This window comes from Lolium perenne, chromosome 5 (genome assembly GCF_019359855.2).
Source record: "Lolium perenne isolate Kyuss_39 chromosome 5, Kyuss_2.0, whole genome shotgun sequence".
NCBI lineage: Eukaryota > Viridiplantae > Streptophyta > Magnoliopsida > Poales > Poaceae > Lolium > Lolium perenne.
The window spans coordinates 266,879,582-266,902,595 of NC_067248.2; the positions used below are offsets into that span (position 1 = coordinate 266,879,582).

Sequence of the window (23,014 nt, forward strand, 5' to 3'; positions counted from 1 at the left end):
AATCTCCAATGATTGCAAGTCCTTTGCAATAATGGGCTCATGAGCATCTGGTATCTGAACTTGCAGACCGGGCCTCTCCAAAACATCCTGGTGGATCTTCTGCGGCGAGAGAAACACACCAGTCATAACCGGCGCGGCTTCATTTGGCACAGAAAATCCGGCCTCCATGTGCGCATGGCCGACCAGGGCACATGGCGTAGGGAGTGGCAGCCCACTTGGAGCACTCCCTCCAGCAGCAGACGGCCACACGGTAGCTGGCGGTTGGCCACACGACAGCAGGTCCCGCTTCTCTGTGCAACCCCCAGCCGGCGACCCCGACGTGTCGCGCAGCGGTTGGCTGCCACCACACTGCCCCTTCTGCTCCGACGAGAGGACATGTGCAGAGATGCTGCCCTGCACAGTGGCACTAGAACACTGATCCCAAGGTCTGACTGGGGTCGATCCCGAGACAGATCCTCCATGCATATAATCTGCATTAAAATCAGTGCAAAACTTGGCATTTTCTATCAGATTTTCAAAGTTGCTATTAGAATTAAATGGTGCATGAAAATTGCTCATATTTGGGTCAAAATAAGAACTACCTGAAGGAGGAAACTTGAGACTTATTGAACCAATTTGAATAGCCTCAAAGTGCTCAATTTGCTCTTGCATCCCATCTCCTCCATTAGTCCCATTTGATTCAACATTCCCTTTGTTACTCGATATATCATCGGTCTCATTTTTCTTAGGATCCATGTCCATTGCATTATCATCACCATTATTTCCTTCACCATCTTTAGCATCACCATTGCCATCATTACCATTGTTGGCTTGAACCGAATTGTCCTCTTGAGTCCCCTGAGCATTCTCCACTTCAAATTTGAGTTTGAAGAAACCCCTCCTAATGAACATATCACTATCAGCAGGAATAAGTCTACTATCCAAACATCCAATTTTGATTCGTAATACTTTGTTCTTGCGAGTGTATGCCATATCCACGTCCAAGGTTTTCCCAAACAGAGTACCTACTCCCCATAGAGACAAATAATCTGTAATCACATCAGAAGGCAACCCTGAGACTCTGACCCAAACCTCTGGCAACATATAAAGAGGGTCCTCTAAAACTGACCAAATATCAAAAGAGAGACAGGATTCCCTGTCTGTGCAAATGTAAGTACCAAAGTTCTTCAATCTCTGAACTTCCTGCTTGCTTGGTAATTTGACTCTGAAAATATTATCTTGAGATGAAAAACCTCCCAATTGAATTTCTCATGAGGAACAATTTTCTTCATCTGTTCAATAATCTCTGGAATAATCATGGCATCACCATCAACAGTAACCTTAGCTAATTTAGGATTTTCTACTTTGGCTTTAAAAGACCCACAAGATAACTCAAAAAACATAAGGCCTTAATTAGCATAACCATGCAAAATCGCAGTGGGCTTAGGGGCATGTAGAAGATGACAAGCAGATGTGGTATGATTAACAGACTCACATAGATCACAAAAGGGTGTAGGGCAATCATCGATGTAGTGTCCCGGTTGCTTGCACCTGAAACAGCCCATCTTTTCTTCTTTCTTCTTCTTTGAAGGACCCGGCCCCTCAACCTCCTTTCCCTTTGCTGCTACCATCTGGGGATCAGCCCCCACCTGCTGTGCAACCACCCTTTGCTGCTGACCAACAGTAGGCGCCACAACCGGCACCACCGCCTCGCGGTTAACAACCTCAGTCTCTGTCGGTGGAGTAGCTTGCACCTGAGCCACCCCAGCAACCTCTGGCACTTTTTGCGCCGATGTCACTGCTGTTACCCCCGCTTGCACTGTTTGTTGAAGTAAATCAGCATCAATACCGCCTCGTGCCACTCCGCCATGTGAAGTAGCACGATTCTGGTAGCCCCCTCGACCAGCATTGTTGTTGTTGTTCCATCGCTGATTTGCACCATAGCCAAACCTAGGCCCCCTTTGATAGTTGCTAGGGCCAGCATCCCAATTTTATTCATGGAACCCTTGTCCACCGGTTCTGCCGGCCGCTCCACCAGCATCGCCACACCCATAGTTACGGCCATGGGGGTTCATGCTAGCAGCCTGACCCGCCCGGCCTCCACCCAAGCCGTACCCAGGTCCAGCACCATGTCCACCCCGGCCTCGCAACCCTTGGCGGCCGCGCGCAGCGAAGGCGCCGTGCCCCGCACCACCAAAACCTCCACGTGGCTGGAACCCACCACGGCCGTGGTTGAAAGTACCACGACCCGGGTTGAAGTTCTGGCCGTCGTCTCCGCTCATCTTGGAAGGTTGGAAACGCCGCAGAGCCGCCGGCGCCCCAGTCTCAAGACGCGTCCACGTGAACCCTAACGGTTTGTGAAAGGAACGTCGACGACTCCCCCCACCTCGACCCATTGATACCGTGATTCGCTGCGTGTGTGCCTCTTGGTAGCCTGTAAGGCACGATGGACAATTGGCAATGGGCCCCGACGAGCCCCCTGCACCCTGTCATCGGCCCACGATTTTTGCTGGCCCGAGCAAGCAGGTTTTGAATTTAGCGAATTTAACGGATCATGTCTTTTCTTGCCGATTGCCGGCAGCCAACGCCGCCGGTGAACGACACTCCATCAGTGCATGCTCTCATCACGGAAAACAGTGGGCTCTAACACCGGCAGAGCCTTGATCTTTGATGTCGATTTGCCCAACGGGCCGAGAAGAAGGAGAAATCATACCTTCATCGAGCTCGATCGCCGCCGTAGCCGCGAGCCGCTGAGCCTGCTGCCGCTGCACCCTCTTGAGCGCCCATCTCGCCAGCGCCGTCGAACTCTCAGCCAGATCCCTTCCACTCGCCGGCGACGGAGTATAGCATCCATATCGCATGGAAGCCCAATCCCGCACCGGCGACACTTCCGCCTGGCCATCTTCCTCATCGTCCGATTCTTGAAGCACCCAGAACCGGCCTCCCGGCAGGCCCTCCGGCGACGCGCCCTCTTCTTTCCCCGCTGCGGTGAAAACCGGCGACGGGATCTGACGATCGCCGAGGCAGTCGCCAGTCGCCCCGCCAGTCGCCAGACCAACGGTCATAAGTAAGGCTAGACGATACATCCAGACACCCTTTCGTTCATGAAGAAGGAATGTTGTAACCTCCTGCACTGCCTGTATAGGTACGAATGGTTGATAAGATCAATGATAACTGGTTGATCTCAACATCAAGATCTGTATAAGTACGAATGGATGATAAGATCTTGTTCTAACGAATATGACGTCGATGAGACTACTTAATTATAAGTTAAATCCGCAATAATCAATTTTCTTATTACAAAACCCTAGAATTTGGCGAATCAAAACCGTAGATTATCCTCTAGTATATGAGTGCTTCTTCTATGATTTTACGAATATCATGTCGAGGAACATTAAAATGCATGCAAATACGATCATCGAGACACAACATATAACATGACTATGAACGGAGATATTAGCTAGTCGAGTTCTATAATGAATCATATATATGATCATGAGACAAAAAAGAAAGCGAGCAATACGTGGAACTAGCGAGAGTATGAGAACAAAAATGGGCTTGGACCACTTGTTGACTCCTCATACGCCATACAGTATTCTAGTAGTTATAACTAAGCTAAGCTAGATCAGTCTGTCATATGAACATTTGTTTGGATATGCATTATACCTATATCGTGAAGTGTGTATTGGTATTGTTATATTCCGTGATTTTAACTTGAAAAGTTGTATATGCATTAACGTTGAAAAAAAAGACTACATCACACGAGCATGTAAAACAACACCACAATTTTGTGTTAAATTGTCCATATGAAAAGAACCTATTCTAAGTATTCATATGCCCAAAGTTATCTTCAAGTGAAATAGTTGTGTAGACCACATCGTTTTCCTCTTTTCTTAGTCAAAATTAGAATACAAACATTAGTAGCATGTGACGGAGTAAAAATAATTTTAATAAAATATAAATGTAATAAGCTATCAACTTTCCAAATATGCAAATAAACACTGCCTGGTGAGGAGGTGGTGAGGTGATCCTTAGGAATCATATGGAACTTCCTTATGAATTTTCTAATATTTTGTTCAAAAGTCAAGTTTTATTCTGAAAATTTATGTCATCGGACATCACGGGTTGTTAGAACCTCGCATGCTTGTTATTATTCGAAAATTGATTAGTCGGAACAATGGAGCCTCCAACACAAAAAATCTTTTGTGGTTCCATTGCACACATTATCTGAAAAATTTGAAGGCGTCGCTGACAATACTAGGATTATAAAAAGTACCACGTTTTAAATTTTTAGAAAAACAAATAGCTCAAACTACTTGAAGGAAAAATTGAAGAGAAGGTTGTAATTTCTAGACTCATTAAAGAAAAAAATAAAAGGATTAGTTTTCTCATCCTTATTCGTACTAATTGAAAAGCATGCCAATGAATTTCATAATAACTAGATGAATACAACCCAACACTCAGTAGTTTTGTTCTTTTCTTCGTTAAATTAAGGGAAATGATATTAACTCGAAACTCGCATCAAGCCCATACAAACAAAAGACTTTACACCGGCATTTCCATATATAGAATGCACGCCGTCATGCCAACAGATACATACATTTTCTTTAACAAAAAAAACACGAAGACAAAATAAAAAATAAACTCAAAAGAAAAACTTGGAGGTTTCCTTAGGAATTTCTTTTGAAGATTCTAAATCTTGTTAGCCTCAATCTCTTGCTAAGTTGCTTTTGCTAGATCCTGCTCAACATATCAACCATTGGCGGGAGAGTTTCTAGCGTTCCATCGGGGAAGCGGTGAGAAAAATTCATCAAATTTACACCATTTGGCACATTTGAAGGGAAATGAATGGGTGCGCTTCAAATGGACACAATGGTTGTGTAAATGCGGACGCAACACTATTCTCGGATGATAAACGAATGGGATGGGGAGCTGTAGTTCGTGATCACTCGGGCACCTTTCTTCTCTCTTGCAACAAAGGCATGTAGTCTTACCCTACACCTGAGCTAGCTGAGGGCTTGGCCATCCGTCGTGCGCTAATGGTGTCGAAGGACCATGGCTTTTAGATCACTGTGGTGGCGTGAGACCGTCTTTCAATCATATACATCTTCGTCATTTCGTGATCACTAGCTATGACCAGCAACATAAAGAACATGGCCTAGAGTTCTGAACCATGTCCCTTCAAGTTCTTCGGTCGTAATTTGAATGTGGGTGGAAGCCCATACTTTAGCTCGTAACTCCTTACTTTTGTATAGTTTGTAATATTCCAGTTGGTGCGATCCTTGAAGTGTATGCGGCTTGAACTTTGTAATGATGATGCTTAATCAATAAAATGACAACATTCTAAAAAAGGTCATCTACTTCTTCATTTTACTTGGTACCTCCCCTAGTTTAACTATTCGCGAGTGCCACATTTGTGAGGTTCAGGTGCAATCTGTTCGAATGCACATTTACGAAAATCAATGCTTCTCCCCGTTACTTGATCTTTCTAGGCCATAAAACCGACACCGGACTTGTAACAATCTTGCTTAACATAATTTATGAATTAGATAGAAGCACTGGTAGAAAAACAGGCTTCCGGTGAGCCCCATAAGTCGCGAAGCTGTAGGAACCGCGACTAATGGGACCTTTAGTCGCGGTTCGGGAGGCGAACCGCGACCAAAGGCCTGGGCCCAGGGCGCTCGGTGGCCAGCCGGTGCACGTGGGGGGCTTTAGTCGCGGTTGGCCAGGCCAACCGCGACTAAAGGTGCCCGAAGGCCTTTAGTCGCGGTTGGCCAGGCCAACCGGGACTAAAGCCCCTCCCCTATATATACCCATCCAGCAGCCAACACTTAGCCATTTGGTGCCATTCTCTTCACAAACTTCACAAGTGGGTGTTAGGTTTGCTTTTGGTTCCTCTTATGCACATAAGGTGTTTGATGAAATGCCCCAAGAGCATGAAACAAACATGATATGAAGTGTTGGAGCCACACTTGAGCTTTCTCATTTATTTTTTCCTCCTCGATCGCGGTTAGCAACTTGAACCTTTGATGTGTCGTTGATAAAATGTGCATGTGTGTGTAGTTCATTGTTTAATTTATATTGTTTGTAGCTAGTTAGTTTAACAAATGCATGATGGTTAATTATATATTTTATATTATAATAATGCAGATGAATCGACAATGGATGTACGGTAACCGACTCTCCGGCGAGTTCAGTACGGGTTTGAAAGATTTCCTCGTAGTGGCTAATGCGAACAAGCAGGGGGGTTTTGTTATCTATCCATGTGTTAAATGTAAGAATCAGAATGGTTACTCTTCCTCAAGAGATGTTCACATGCACTGCCGGCACGGTTTCATGCCAAGCTATAATTGTTGGACCAAGCATGGAGAAAGAGGGGTTATAATGGAAGAAGATGAAGAAGGGGATGATTTCATCGATGAAAGCTATCTTGCTCATTTCGGTGATACTTTCATGGAGGATGCCTGAAGGTGAAGGGGAAGGTGAAGGGGAAGGTGAAGAAGAGGCACGTGATGATCCCGTTGATGATCTTGGTCGGACCATTGCTGATGCACGGAGACGCTGCGAAACTGAAAAAGAGAGGGAGAATTTGGATCGCATGTTAGAGGATCACAGGAAGGCGCTGTACCCCGGATGCGATGATGGTCTAAAAAAGCTGGGCTGCACACTGGATTTGCTGAAATGGAAGGCACAGGCAGGTGTAGCTGACTCGGCATTTGAAAACTTGCTGAAAATGTTGAAGAATATGTTTCCAAAGAATAACGAGTTGCCCGCCACTACGTACGAAGCAAAGAAGGTTGTCTGCCCTCTAGGTTTAGAGGTTACGAAGATACATGCATGCATCAACGATCGCATCCTCTACCGCGGTGAATACGAGAATTTGAATGAATGCCGGTATGCACCGCATTGCGTTATAAGATCGAGGCGATGACCCTGGTGACGACGATGTTGATGGCGAGAAACCCAGGAAGAGGGTTCCCGCCAAGGTAATGTGGTATGCTCCTATAATACCACGGTTGAAACGTCTGTTCTGGAACAAAGAGCATGCCAAGTTGTTGCGATGGCACAAAGAGGACCGTAAGTCGGACGGGGAGTTGAGACACCCCGCGAGATGGAACGCAATGGAGAAAGATCGACGAGAGAGTTCAAAGATTTTGCAGTGACGCAAGGAACATAAGATTTGGTCTAAGTACGGATGGCATGAATCCTTTTGGCGAGCGAGCTCCAGCCATAGTACCTGCCCGTGACTCTATGCATCTACAACCTTCCTCCTTGGTTGTGCATGAAGCGGAAGTTCATTATGATGCCAGTGCTCATCCAAGGTCCGAAGCAACCCGGCAACGACATCGATGTGTACCTAAGGCCATTAGTTGATGAACTTTTATAGCTGTGGGGCAGACCTGGTGTCCGTGTGTGGGATGAGCACAAAGAAGAGGAATTTGACCTACGAGCGTTGCTTTTCGTAACCATCAACGATTGGCCTGCTCTTAGTAACCTTTCGGGACTGTCAAATAAGGGATACAATGCATGCACGCACTTGCTTACATGAGATCCGAAAGTGTACATTTGCCAAATTGTAAGAAGAACGTGTACCTTGGGCATCGTCGATTTCTTCCGAAAGGTCATCCAAGATGAAAGAAAGGCAAGCATTACAACGGCAAGGCAGATCACCGGCCGAAGCCTGCGGAACACACCGGTGCTGAGGTATTTGATATGGTCAAGGATTTGAAAGTCATCTTTGGAAAGGGTCTGGCGGACAATCGGTTCGAAGGGAGCTGACGGGCACGTAGCCATGTGGAAGAAGAAATCTATATTCAGGAGCTAGAATATTGGAAAGTCCTAGAAGTCCGCTCTGCAATCGACGTGATGCACGTTACGAAGAATATTTGCATGAACATCCTAAGCTTCTTGGGCGTGTATGGGAAGTCAAATGATACAAAGGAAGCACGGCAGGACCAGCAAAGTTTGAAAGACCACGATGACCGGCATCAGGAACGGTTTCAAGGTCGTGCCGGCTACGCTACGACCAAAGAAGAGAAGGTCATCTTTTTTGAATGCTGAGCAGTATGAAGGTCCCGTCAGGATTCTCGTCCAATATAAAGGGAATAATAAACATGGCGGAGAAAAAGTTCCAAAACCTGAAGTCTCACGAGCGCCACGTGATTATGACGCAATTGCTTCCGATTGCTTTGAGGGGCTCCTGCCGGAAAATGTTCGAGTAGCCATTGTGAAGCTATGTGCATTCCTCAATGCAATCTCTCGAGAAGGTAATCAATCCAGAAGTTCTACCACGGTTCTGAACGATGTGATCCAATGTCTTGTCAGTTTCGAGTTGGTGTTCCCGCCATCCTTCTTCAATATTATGACGCACCTCCTGGTTCACCTAGTCGATGAGATTTCCATTCTCGGTCCTGTATTTCTACACAATATGTTCCCCTTCGAGAGGTTCATGGGAGTATTAAAGAAATATGTTCGTAACCGTGCTAGGCCGAAGGAAGCATCGCCAAGGGCTATGGAAATGAGGAGGTAATTGAGTTTTGTGTTGACTTTGTTCCTGACCTTAAGCCGATTGGTCTTCCTCAATCGCGGCACGAGGGAGACTAAGTGGAAAAGGCACGATCGGAAGGAAATCAATGATATGTATGGACGGCCATTCTACGATGAAGCACACCACACGGTTCGACCAATTCCAGCTTGGTGGCTCCGTACTTTGAGAAACACAAGAATATTTTACGCTCGGACAACCACAGGAAGCTGAAACCTGGATTAGGAAGGCCCACATGGAGACTTTCGGCAGTTGGTTGAGAAAACATTTAATGAGTGACAATAAGGTTGTAGATCAGCTGTACATGTTGGCCAAGACACTATCTTCGACTATAACGACTTTCCAAGGGTACGAGATAAATGGGAATACATTTTACACGATCGCCCAAGATAAAAAGAGCACCAACCAAAACAGTGGTGTCCGCTTTGATGCAGCAACCGAGAATGGGCAAAAGGTCACATATTATGGTTACATAGAGGAGATATGGGAACTTGACTATGGACCCTCCTTTAGGGTCCCTTTGTTCCGGTGCAAATGGTTCAAGCTAACAGGAGGTGGGGTAAAGGTGGACCAGCAATACGGAATGACAATGGTGGATTTCAACAATCTTGGTTACCTTGACGAACCATTCGTCCTAGCGAAAGATGTCGCTCAGGTTTTCTATGTGAAGGACATGAGTAGCAAACCGAGGAAACGGAAAGATAAGAAAACGATCAGTACATCATGCGATGATCCAAAGCGCCACATTGTTCTTTCAGGGAAAAGAAACATCGTGGGAGTGGAGGACAAGACAGGCATGTCAGAAGATTATAATATGTTTGGTGAAATTCCGCCCTTCAAAGTGAACACCGACCCAAGCATTAAGTTAAATGATGAGGATGCTCCATGGATACGGCACAATCGTAAGCAAGCAGGGACACAAGAGAAGAAATGATGTGTAATAATTTATTGTACCAAACTTTGTTGAATGAATCATGTGAATTATATTACCCGTGATGTGTTTGGTGTCCATTTTCGAATGATTCAATTGACTCGAGATAGCACTGATGATACATGAAATTTGGAGTGACTCAGTCATACTCCTGCATACATGAAATTTGGAGTGACTAAGTCATACTCCTGCATACATGAAATTTGGAGTGACTAAGTCATACTCCTGCATACATGAAATTTGGAGTGACTAAGTCATACTCCTGCATACAGGAACTTTGGAGTGACTAAGTCATACTCCTGCATACATGACATTTGGAGTGATTTAGTCATACTCCTGCCTAGGCGTATAATCTGCATACTCGTAGTCTTCCTAGCCGCCGCCGTTGTCTGGTAGTCGTCGCCTTCTAAGTTGCCGGCGTCGTCGTCGCTTCTTGTCGTCGGCGTCGTCGGGCGGCGCTCGTGGCTCGAATCGAGGGTAGCGCGGGCGGGGGATATCGCCGGCCGTGATGTAGTCCATGACGCTCTGCGAGTCCGGCCGTACCACCATAGCCTACGGCCGGCCTCGTGGAAGTTTCCGGGGAGGCGGACCGTCCTCCTCATACACGGCGAGCGCCCTCTCACGCTGATTGATGAAGAAGGCGTCCCAAGTATCTGGTTATCGGGATGCCGGCGGGGATTCATCCGTTGCTCAGGCGTGAGGTCGAGGTAGTAGTGGTTCGTGATGGCCGCCGGCGCGCGGTACCCGAGGACGGGAGGGACCGGCACGCCGCCGGCGCTTAGGCTCCAGCCGGCAGGGACGCGGTAGCCCGGAGGGCAAGGGTAGTTCGAGGCGCAAAGCTCCTCCACCTGCTGGTAGGTTAGAGTGGGTGCGGTGGAAGCCATGAGTGATGAGAGATTGTAGAGATGTGATAATGCTGGCCAAGCCGGGCTACCTATATGTAGTGACAAATGGCGGGAAAAATGGGAGCGGGAAGACAGGATGCGGGAAGAAAGTGGCGGGAAGAAATTGGCGGGAAAAAAATTGGCGGGAAGAAAGAGGTCGGAAGAAATTGGCGGCAAACAATTGGCGGGAAGAAAGAGGCGGGAAGACAGGGAAGAAATGGCGGGAAGACGAGGAGGGAAGAGGGGGTCGGCGGAAAGAGGGCGGGAAGAGGGGGCCAACGAACTTTTGAATTGAATTAGTTTTATTTTTATGAATTTTTGATAATTTGTATTTTTAAAATTTTGAATTGAATTAGTTTTATTTTTCTGAATTTTTTGATATATTATTTGTATTTTTAAGATTTTGAATTGAATTAGTTTTATTTTTATGAATTTTTTGATATATTATATGTATTTTAAACATTTTGAATTGAATTAGTTTTATTTTTCTTAATTTTTTGATATATTATTTGTATTTTTAACATATTGAAATGAATTAGTTTTATTTTTCTGATTTTTTTGATATATAATTTGTATTTTAAACATTTTGAATTGAATTAGTTTTATTTTTCTTAATTTTTTGATATATTATTTGTATTTTTAACATTTTGAATTGAATTAGTTTTATTTTTATTAATTTTTTAATATATTATTTGTATTTTTAACATATTGAAATGAATTAGTTTTATTTTTCTGAATTTTTTTGATATATTATTTGTATTTTATGATTTTGAAAAAGAAAAGTAATTCAAAAAATACCCTTTAGTCGCGGTTGGCCTCGCCAACCGCGACTAAAGGGTATTTTTCTGCGGGAAACGAAAACCCGGCGAAAATACCCTTTAGTCGCGGTTGGTGTGGCCAACCGCGAGTAAAGGTACCCCTTTAGTCGCGGTTGGTGACCGGCGGTTCACACTTCTTCGTTCTCGAATTCGTCTCCGCGCGCCAGTTCGTCTCCTGCCCCCTCGCCGTCGGCGTCGCCGCTTTGCCCCCGCCTCGTCGTCGTCGCCCGTCGTCGCCCGATCGTCGCCGCCGCCACCACCGTACGTCGCCGGCCCCGCGCGCGCCTCGTAAACGTCGCCGGCCCCGGCCTCTCGCCCATATGGCACCGCCGCCGCCCTCGCCCATGGCGCGCCGCCGCCGCCCTCGCCCACCGCGCGCGCGCGCGCGCCTCGCGCCCGCCCAACGCCGCCCGGCCGGCGCCGTCGGCCTCGGTTTTCCACGCGCGCGCGCCGGCCGCGGCTCGAACCGCCGCCGCCCACCGCCGCGGGAGAGAGAGGCGCGGGCGCGCCAGTACACACGCGCGGCGCCCCTGCATATCTCTTTTTTTTTTTTTGTTAATTAAAATTGTAAACTAAAATTTGACTACTTAAACGAATTAACTTGTTGTTAATTAAAATTGTAAACTAAAATTTTGACTTAACAAAATTTAACAAATATGTAATATATAGTTAACAAAAAATTTGTACTCCCCTCAAAATTTTGACATAACAAAAATAATTTTGTACTCCCCTCGAAATTTAACAAATAATTTTGTACTCCCCTAGAAATTTTAACATAACAAAAATTTACTTAACAAAAATGTGTTAGGTTAACAAAAATTCACACATGTAATAGTAACTAAAATTTTACTTAACAAAATTTAGACTTAATGTAACTAAAATTTGACTTAACAAAATTTAGACTTAATGATCAAAATTTTACTTAACAAAATTTAGACTTAATGATCAAAATTTTAACTTAAGAAAAATTTTACACCGGTCTCTCGGTCACCGCCACCGGTCTCTCCGTCACCGCCACACCGGTCTCTCGGTCACCGCCACACCGGTCTCTCGGTCACCGCCGCCGCCGCCCTCGCCCATGGCACCGCCACCGCCCTCTCGGTCACCGCCACACCGGTCTCTCGGTCACCGCCACCGGTCTCTCGGGCACCGCCACACCGGTCTCTCGGTCACGCGGTCACTGCGTCCCCCTTTCGCCACCGCCACCGGTCTCTCGGTCACGCGGTCACTGCGTCCCCCCTTTCGCCACCACCACCGTTCTCTCGGTCACGCGATCACTGCGTCCCCCCTCTCGCCTCCCTCGTCGCCCTCTCTCTTTATATGTAGAAGAGATATGATAATGCTGGCATATACACAATTAATTTGTTTTTACTACATGTTTCGGGATCGACATATGGCGGACGATAGAGCTGACCCGATTCTGGACAACTATGATCCGGACGCTGAAGACCATATGTTCGGCATCATAAAAGGCGATATTCTATATGTGCCGACCGGAGAAGAAGAAGATGATATCTCTTCTTATCTGAACCTTCAGGGTGAAGATGAAGGGCGCCGTCAGCAAGATGATGCCGAAGAAACGTCGATAAACGACGATCTTCAATTGGAAGTAGCAACCACCTCCGGCGCCGAGGTATATATATATATACATATTGAGCGTCTGGTGATACAAACTAACTGATTTGAATAAATGTGTGTGTACTAACGCGCGCGACTCTCTTTCTTATTTTAGCCCTCGGCCGGATCGTCGAAAAAATCGAGTACGTCGTCAAAGCGTGGCGCAACCAAGACGATGAAACCAAACGAAACATGCACCATCGAGGTTGTCGATGAAGAAACCGGCAGGCCGCTGGAGCCCAGCAAGAACGCCACCAAGTTTGTCAGCCAATGCGGAGACGTTGTTAGAGACAACGTCTCGATCACCGTCCAGGAGTGGAATGAGCCAAAGAAGGCACGTCTTGGTTTCACTTTTGTCGATAAGAGAATAAAAAAAGATTGCTTCAAGAAGCTTATGGAACATTTCGTTCTACCTCCGGAATACCGCAGATACGATGAGGCGGGTAACAAGATTCAGGAAAACAAGGAGAGGTGCAAGCTAGTCAAACAGTTCGCTCTTTCTAAGATGGCCAACGCATTCCGGAAATACAAGCAAAATCTAGCCCATGACTTTGTCAAGCAGGGCAAGACTCCGGATTTCACAGGACAATATGAGAAACTGCAACATGATTGGCCAGAATTTGTGAAGCAAAAGAAATCGGAGCAGTTCCTTGAAATATCGAAAAAAAATAAGGAGAATGCGGCCAAGAAGGAGTACAATCATATTATGGGGCCAGGAGGGTATCGCTTTTGGCAGCCTAAGTGGGAGAAGATGGAGAACGAGCTGAGGGTGCGAGGAATCCGTCCAGTGCGGAGGATGGGACCCAAGGGCCAAAAGCTGGTGGTACGGGCATGGGGGATCGCTGAACCCGGAGACAGGGGAGTGTGTTTATCAGGGCAAAATAATTACACCCACCCAAAAGCTTATTGAGGCAATGAGGGATGCTCAAGAGGGGAGGATCAAGTTCAACAGAGAGAACGACGCCCTGACAAAAGCCCTCGGGAATCCTGAACACGGAGGACGTGTACGAGGCATGGGGCCCATTCCGTGGAAAGTAGGGTTCCCCCAGAACGATGACCCGTACGGTTACAGAAGCCGTAAGAGAAAGATGGATCGGGATGCAGATGTTGTGGCGAAGTTGGTAACGGAAATGGATGTGATGAAAAAAACTGTGAGTGTACTAGTAGCCGAAAGAGATGCAGCTCGGGCGCAGCATGAAGATCATCCAATGGATCTCGGAAGCCAGCAGCGAAGAAGAAGCAGCGTGGCTTCCACGGAGGCCTCACCGGTTGGTGCACCGACGATAGAAATTACTGCACCGGAGCCTCTGGTGGTCGAAATTACTGCACCGGAGCCTCCTCGCTACCCCGTGGACGATATAAAGGAGATGAAAGAATGTCATCTGTATTATCCTATCGGGAACATGTCCATGAAGGTAGCCATCGGCAGTGCTTTGCCACCTGGAGGACTCCACCACAACAACCCCATTCAAGATGGCTATGCTCGTGTCACGGTGGAGGAGATAGTCCAAGGGTTTGAGGACCTGGACATTGACATTGCTACACCTGAAGGGGTGAAAAGACTTGGAGATGTCAAGCGCCAGTTCATTCTATGGCAGAAGAAGTTTATCAAGTTTCCAGGCGAGGCGCCAACAAGTCCACCCCCCTACGGTGGTGGTGGTGGCGGTGGCGGTGGCGGTGACGGTGGCGGTGACGGTGGCGGTGGCGGTGGTGGTGGTGGTGCTTCACCTAATACACCTCATTCACGTCAGCCGACACCGCCCCCCAGTCCTCGTCCGGCGGGTGATCAGACACCGGTACCGCCCCCCAATCCACCTCCGGCGAAGAAGCAAAAGCAGTCCTGGGTTATTAACCCGGACCCTTACGTACCTAAGTAAACAAAGGTACCAGAGCCATCACTGAAGCCTCTCCCCACGAGGCCTTGGGAACGTAGTGCCGAGGAAGTCGACGCACACGCGGCTGCTGATTTAGAGAAATGGAAGGCGGCCTGCAAGAAGAAAAGAGAGCCCGAGCCCAAGCCAGTATTTTCTGATGAGCAAAAGAAGTGGGCTAAGTCATTTTTGAACGCACCGTCCCAAGCCGCGAAGAATCTGCCTGACGACTATGCACGTGAACTAAAGAATCATGCACGCATATTCAAGGAGAAGAATGAGGAGGCCGATAAAGCGGAATTACAAAGTGCACAAAGCGGGAAACGAGTTGTTGCCCAGCTCGGGGAACAAAGTAAACAATCGATTGCCCCGCTTATAGTGACAGCCGCCGGTCCGGATGCCCCCGAAATCATAGAAGCTGCGGCAAGACAGGGATTGACCGTAACGAGTGCCGAGAACAAGCGGCCAACTTAGGTATTACTCTTCGTGAACTGTTAGGCCTTGATGAGGCGCCGGTGAAGGAGGTAGTACTTACATATGTGAAGAATGGGCCTCTCGTCGAGCTGCGCGAGAAGAGGATCTACCTTCACAAATGAAAGGTCTCGCTGAATCGGTACAAGGGTTACATAAAACATAAAAACGCCAAAGATTATATTTATGCGGAAGTTGGATATGCGCATCACTTCAAACAATATCGTGTACAAATTCATACGAGTGAATTGTTCCGGCTTTTCAATCTGCGCGAGCTCGACAAATCTATCATCGGTTGCTACGTTACGTAAGTGATTTATTTCTACCCCATCTCGTTCATATTGCACCGCACTATATATATATGGCCTACCTATATTGTTGTGTCCGCTATTATACATGCACATTGAAGATTAAGGAATGCAGAGTAAGGAGCATCCATGATGGTCGGTTCATTGACCCACACATCGTTACTGGATATACGTTAAAGCATCACCCCGCCGACGTGGAGAAAGACACGTGGCGGTTTCTTGATAGCGGGAACTCAAAAGTGATATTCTATTTCCTTACCATTTTGGGTGAGTGTTTATGTCTTGAGCACATTCTCTTTTGTTTACTCCATGCATGGTATGTGGCCGGCTAATCGATGAGTTATGCATGACGTACTGTGCATGTATCGTGTCCGCAGGTTCCACTGGATTCTGCTAGTGATTAAAATTGACAAATCAGAATGTCTCATCCACGACTCTCTGGATATGGATAAGGCGGAGTGGGCCGACATGAGACAAATGCTTCAAAAGTAATTGTTTTCATTCATTTGCGCTCTATATCGATCGGCCTATTTCGTTTATTTCCTAATTAAGCTTCAAGTAATGAACTAATAACTCTCTTGTTCATTTAATTTTCTTTGCCTCGTAGGGTTTGGAGACGGTTCTCAGATACAAAGGTCGGTGAATTCAAGAAAGAGCTAAATTTCATGCGGTCAAAGGCTAAGAATGGTAGCGATATGCAGCCACCGGGAACCAATACGTGTGGATACTATGTTCTGTGAGATGATCCGGAGATACACCTCTGAGCGCGTTCCGAGTGATCTCAATGCTCAGAGGAATCACCTCCGGTCGATGCTTAGTCCAGAAGCTCGCTTCCGACCACTTCAAGAGGAACTAGCTGGATGGTTCAGGAGGAAATTCCTCCATCCTAAAGGAGAACACCATTGCGACGACGTAGAACTATACATGCATTAAATTATGTATGGAAACTTGTTCAAACTTGTATATGGTCATCCGATGATATTGAATATATATTGTATATTTCTCTTGAATTCTTTTTGGTTATAATTTCAAATTTGTTTGAAATTGTACATTCATATGCATGTATATATGTAGTACCGTAGAATATGTGAAACTCCTTCAAAATTACAATAAAGCACAAAAGAAATAAAACAATATACAAATTAAACACAAAATATTTTTTTGGGGGGGGGGGGCAGGTTTAGGGGGGGCTGGAAACCCTAAACCTGCGGCGGCCTTTAGTCGCGGTTGGCCAGAAGAACCGCGACTAAAGGTCCTCCGCCCGGACGGCCGCCTGACGCCCACGTGGACGGGCCTTTAGTCGCGGTTCGTACGACTAAAGGGGGGGCCTTTAGTCGCGATACTTTGGTCGCGGTTGCGCAACCGCGACTAATGGCAGTTGCGAACCGCGACCAAAGGCCCTTTTTCCACCAGTGAAGTTATTCAAAAACCTTTTTTCGTTTGTTAGCTAGCGTTAGGGCATCTCCAGCGGGCTGACGCATATTTATGTCCGTTTGCGTCGGGCACAGACAAAAAAACGTCCGCATGTCCGCATGCGTCTGCCCCTTCTCCAGCGGCAGAGACGTATTTATTTGACCGCATGCGTGATTAGAGAGGAGAGAGAGGAAAAGATTCTGTTTGTGTGGCTAGGAATAAGCGCATGCGTGATTAAAGGAGGAGAGAGAAGACTGCATGCAGCCTAACCGGACACAAACGGACGCGCGGACGCGTCCGCAGAGACGCATTCCTGACGCATATTTGGTCCAGCTTTGCGTCAGAACGGTCACTGCGAACGTTTTGCGTCGCCCCGCTGGAGAGCATTTTTTGTCCGTGCAGTTTGCGTCGCCCCCTTGAGATGGCCTTATTGCATATTTGCATTGCACAATTGCCTCCATCTTTTTTTGCATGGTCGTCGATGGCTACACCTTCGAATTGGCAGCGCCACGCATCCGCTCTCTCCTCCGCACCAATTCTTCCACCTCTGAAAAAATATCAGCAGCTGGGCCCACCCGTCATCCGCAGCGGTGCCGTGCCAAAGCCATTTAACTGGCGCACAAAAGAAACAATTTTTTTACTCCTCCAGCGCATTTCCCTCACCTCCTCCGGCGATGGCCGCCGGTCTGCTCCTCGGCGACGCCGCCGCGGCCCCGCGGGCCCACCTCGCCGTTTGCCGCCCGCGCCTCCACCTCTGCAGCTGGGCCCCCAGGCCCCTACTTCCGCACCAGCGCTGCCGCCGCCTCTCCCGCGGCTACGCGCCGGCGGCCAGGTTCGCGGCCTCCGCCTCGGGCGGCGGCGGAGGGGAGTATAAGTCGGAGGAGGAGGAGCGGAGGGAGAGGGAGGCGGAGATGAGGCGGCGGCTCAAGGAGGCGGAGGAGATGGACGAGCTGGAGCGCACCGCGGAGGAGCTGCAGAGCCGGGCCTCCGCGGACGACGAGTCCGAGGAGGAGAAGCGCGAGCGCGTGCGCCGAGAGCTCGAGAAGGTTCCCATCTCTCCCCGCGATAGTCATCTCGTAGTAGCCTTGTTGACTGCCGACTACTCACTGCAGCACATGTACACAGCCACACTGACACCAAAGTGACATTGCAGTTTGCAGAACCAAACATGGGCAGAGCAATATTGACCAAGCTACAAATTACTAGCTAGTTTTTCTTTGCGAATAAATTACTAGCTAGTTCACTAGTTACTATTTCTCACTATCTCATTCTTACCTGGATTGTGCTAGAGTTTGCTATTTGGAGAAGGTGGGGAAGGAGACTGAACATCCCTTGGTGTGTGTTTGCAGGTGGCCAAGGAGCAGGCCGAAAGGAGGGCGACGGCGAAGCAGATGTTCGACATGGGGCAGAGGGCGTACGGGAAGGGGATGTATGGCCGCTCCATCGAGTTCTTGGAGGCCGCACTCACCATCATACGCCCCTCATCGCTCCTCGGTGGTGAGGTAGTATCTATGCTGCACATTTGCACATGTCGTGCTATTGATATGAGATCCATGGTCTGAGGTTTCGCGTGATGTGCCGAATGAAGGTGCATAAGTCGCGCTAGAAATAATGTGGATGCTACTGCTAAGGAACCTGCTAGTTATTAACGCTGGCAGTGTTTCGCGCTACATGAAGGGACAACGGATACCACAAGCGTAGCTGTATCCTGCTAACTGGTTACTTCACTTAGTTAACTAAGGATGGAACGAGCACCACTTATAATGAACAAGAAGGTAGCTAGAGCCGCGGAGAACCATTCATTCTTAGAGAATTTCACAAATGGTTACATATAGGGATATGTAACCCGAGAGGAAAATGCTGTTGGGTGTAGTTAGTGGCACTTTGAATGCCCTGCAGGTAAGTATGCTGTAAACGGACTTGGTATGAGTTATCACATGTCACCGTCACATTTGTAGACACAACCTTTACTGTACCTCAATCTACGAGAAAGAATGGCTATTTATACAATGAAAATTTAAAAATTCATTCATAGTGAACATGACATATTACTCCGTAGCAGATTAGCATAGAAAATCTGTCTGTGTGCAAGTGTTGACCAAGCTAGCATCATACTGTATGATTGACAAACATATCAGCAGCACGTGTCACCTTTACCAGTTCACTGATTTCAATCACAGCCCTCGATCATGGCTGTAAACTTTCATGAAAGATCCTGTAGGTGCCTTAGTCATATGTACTGCCTGTTCTCACTTCCAGATTCAAATTTGGCTTGCAATGGCATATGATGCCAATAGGCGACACAAGGATTGCATAGCACTGTACAAACAATTGGAGCGCACACATCCTGTGATTAGCATCAGGAGGCAGGCGGCTGATTTCCGGTACATTGCGGAGGCACCCAAGTTGAAGATCTCTAACGATGAGGTGGTCACGATACCACAAATTGGATCCAGCTGGGACTGGTTAGTTTTCTCTCTGAGACTGGACTATTTCTTTTCACCATCTCTGCCTGACAACTAGTACTCTGGTTTCTCTGCATGTCAGCTATGTTTGAGTTGGGTGATGCCTTCTAGCAAAACATTAAAGAAGTAAAATGAAAAGCCAATTTTCTTGGCTGCTTACATTGCCTAAATGAGTCTTCTGATTTTTGTCACATAGAACATGTAGATGAGTAATTTTAAGCTTCAAACATCCGCTTCTTCATTGAAATGTAGGGAGTACTGTAAACCGTTGTTTTGCTGCTACTACATGACATTGTGCAACAAATAATATTTTCCTGTGATTGCAAGTATAGCAAAAGTAGAAGTTCATCTTTCCACAGCAGAATAATTTTGGGTACTGAACATATATAAATGCCCGTTAATTCTGACTGACCCCATTTTGTGGCTAATAATACATCCTGGAATCAGTTATGTTTTCAACTCCTGGTTTAAACAACAACTAGAGTCAGAGCCATGACATACAACTCTGTGTGAGCACCAACATCCTGTGCGTTCTGCAAGAGTTTTTGCATGTGCTAAGTTACAATTTACTACAACACAACATACTCTTCCATTTGAAACTAAGGAAGAATTGCCTGCCAATTTGTTTTGCTAGATTCATCTGACACGTCACCTTTTAATCAGGTATGCCGGAACGTGGAGTGACAAAATCGAGGAGCAAGAGGAGAAGAAAAGAAAGATTGTGGCCGCCAGCAGCCAACCTGAATCTTCGGCAAACATCTTAGTCAATCTGTTTCTCCTGCGACCGCCAACGGAATGGAAAAAGAGCGACTGGGCGATCGTCACCCTATGGATCGTTTTGATTGGTACAGCGTTCTATCTGCAGAGATGAACATCTCCTGGCAACTCTTTAGGGGACAGTTGATCTTCAATGGCTCATGTGAATGAACATGGCATGTAAGGCTGTTCGGAGACAGCACCGACACTAGTGAATTACATTTATTGTTTTAGTTGTGCTATCCAGGAAAGCTATACATATTGTCCTGTATATTGGCATAACCCAGATGATATACTTTTTCCTGCTGAATGTAAATACCAAGTAGAAATGTAACAAAATGCTTACTGTTTCTGCAATATTGCCTAGCAATGTATTTTTTTTTCTCCTTGACAACTTACTTTGTTTCTGGGTTATTTCATGAAGATTATATATATACACCTTGTGAGCTAATATGTATTAATGGCAATATTATTCCCTCGTTAGTTTTTTTTTTCAGAGGCTACACCAATCTTTGTGGAGGGAGTGGTCTCTCTCCAGATTTTTGAAACTAAACTAGAAGACTTGGGCTCCTTTCTATCTGAAAATCCTATTCACCGACCAGATCGGTGTTTTACCGCGTGCCACTCGGTTTTTCCGCACAGTTTTTTCGGTTTTCCATCTGGTTTTGTGTGCCTCTTTTCCTGGTTTTCCGGTTTTTAGGGTTTCTAACGTTTTTATTTTCGGGGTTTCAATGTTTTTTTTAAATTGTCCAGTTTTAGAAAAATGTCCATTTTTTTGAAATGTTAATTTCAATTTAAAAAATGTTCACTTCTAAAAGAATCAGATTAAAAAAATATTTCAAATTTAAATAATGGTCCAATTTAGAAAAATGGTCAACCGGTCAAGAAACCGGGTGGAAATAGAAAAATGGTGTCTAGTGCAGTGATTGGCGCCCGTGCGATGCCTTGCTTTCATTTCGCTCCCATATGGTCAGGTTGGGCCGGCCCTGATCAAATGAGCTGCTCGTGCCCTCAACCTCAAGAATACAAAAGTTCACTGCAGAGAATAAAAAGTAAAAAAGTTTACGGAAAAGGAGAAAAAGTAAAAAATGAAAGAAAAAATGAAGAAGAAAAAAACTATTAAATCCTAAGGCAGAACACTGTATTTAGATGGAGAGTGGATTTTGTACGCCCAGTGCCCACACACATATGTGGGTGGTGGGCACGAATCTCGAGAAATAAATGGACGGTGAAAAAAACACCCACACCCATGCGTGGGTGTACAAAAGTATTTCCGTATTTAGATGCCAAATAACAAAATGGGTCCGACCGACCGAAGTGCTAGCTAAAAAAAGGAGAACCGCTCGTGCTTCAATGAACTTATAAAACGAAGCCATCACACTGATAGTGGGCCTAGCCCACAATCAAAGTTGCTTTAGCGGTGTATAGGTGAGTCACCACACACATTGTTGTTTTTCCTCACTTCTTTTATGTCATCACCAAATCTCCCACCCGCTCGTTGACCTGCCTGCCAGCATTGGCCTAACTACCGTCTCCCACCACCAGCTGTCGTAGCGACGTCTCGCCGCCCCACCCTGCCCGAGCCTCCACCTCCGCTAGGCCGCCAACTGTCGGCCCTCCCTCTATGCGCCTCCTCCCCACCCCAAACCCCAACTCCGGTGATCCATCGTCCTCTTCTCCGTCGGCCACCAACACTAGCAGACCTGGCCCAAGACCCGTAGACACGGGAAAACTCTAGAAAAAGGCCGACCTTCGCGAAGGGAAGGCAACTCACTCCGCACGCGACAAGTGGCGCGCTGTGGTGCCAGAAAATTCCTGGGAAGTGGTCTCCCTGCTCGCCACGTGTCGCAAGGGGAAGCAAGGTGGTGATGGGGGAGGAGAGAGAAGACTGAGTTGTGTCAGTTTTTCCCTTTTTCTTCTAGATTCGTTTTTTCAAAATGAAATATCTTGAGAACCGTAAGTCCAAATTGCGAACCGTTTTCACTTTTGAGATCCTCGCGTCGAGATCTTCGAAACTAGATCCCATGTTGATAGGTTTGGAGATACTTTTTTTTCGTACTTCTAATAGTAGTATGATTGTATCTGTGGTGTGTACCTGCTTGTACTGTGTTTGTTTGAAAAGATTGTTTTTAGTGTGTTTGGTGCAGTTTTTCCTTTAATCGGTAGCGTACTTTCGCCCGTGTCTTGTCAGAATTCTGTGCTATCAGCTTTCGTGTGTACCGTGACGTCTGTACATGTACTTGCTCGTGTTCACGATCACCTTTCGTATGCGCGTTTGTACCTGCTCGTCTGCGTGACTGTACTTGTACTCGCTCGTGTGTTCAACTGTACTTGTGTGTTGTGCGTGGCTGTACCTGCTCGTGTGCACAACTGTACCTCCTCGTGTGCGTAACTGTACTCGTACTCGTCCCGTGTGTGTAACTGTACCTGTCTATTGTTCGCAACTGTACACTCGTGTAGTATTCTGTTCAATGGAAAGTAGCTATGCAAGCACGTTTGGGTTGGTCGGGTGTGTATTTGCCTGGCCGCGTTGCTAGTTTTCTCGCGTGGGTCACGTACGATCGCCTCGCGTGGGTGTACTTCCCCGGCCGCGTCGCTGGTTATCTGCGCGGGTTTCGTACGGTTTCCTCGCGCGTCCGTATGCGCGCCACGCGTCGGCACGTCGTTAGTTCGTAGGCCTTTGGAGAGGTTGGTCTTTATCTAACGACACCCGCAGACACGCCGCCTAGCATGGGGAGCTGCTGTATGCCGAGCTGGTCGGCGCGGAAGCCGTCGCCGCACACCCCGCGCGCCCGGATTTTACTAACTGGGCCGCAGCCCAACATCAGGTAAGGCGGTTTTCTTTTTCGTTTCTTTTTTTTCTGTTGTTTGTTTTCTTTTTAAAAAGAATCTTTTTTAAAAATCTGAACATTTGTAAAATTTAAAAAAATTCAAATTAAAAATAAATCACTTTTTA

General features: G+C 46.8%; 1 protein-coding gene across 1 annotated transcript; it reads left to right on the forward strand.

Annotated features, from left to right (window-relative positions):
• Positions 1–17,427: 17,427 nt before the first annotated feature.
• On the forward strand, positions 17,428–20,415 carry LOC127303042 (uncharacterized). Its single transcript, XM_051333800.2, has 4 exons — positions 17,428–17,883; positions 18,187–18,339; positions 19,097–19,302; positions 19,966–20,415. Exons 1-4 carry the CDS (start codon positions 17,512–17,514, stop codon positions 20,171–20,173), a joined length of 939 nt encoding a protein of 312 aa, XP_051189760.1. The 5' UTR covers positions 17,428–17,511; the 3' UTR covers positions 20,174–20,415.
• The last annotated feature ends 2,599 nt before the right edge of the window (positions 20,416–23,014 follow it).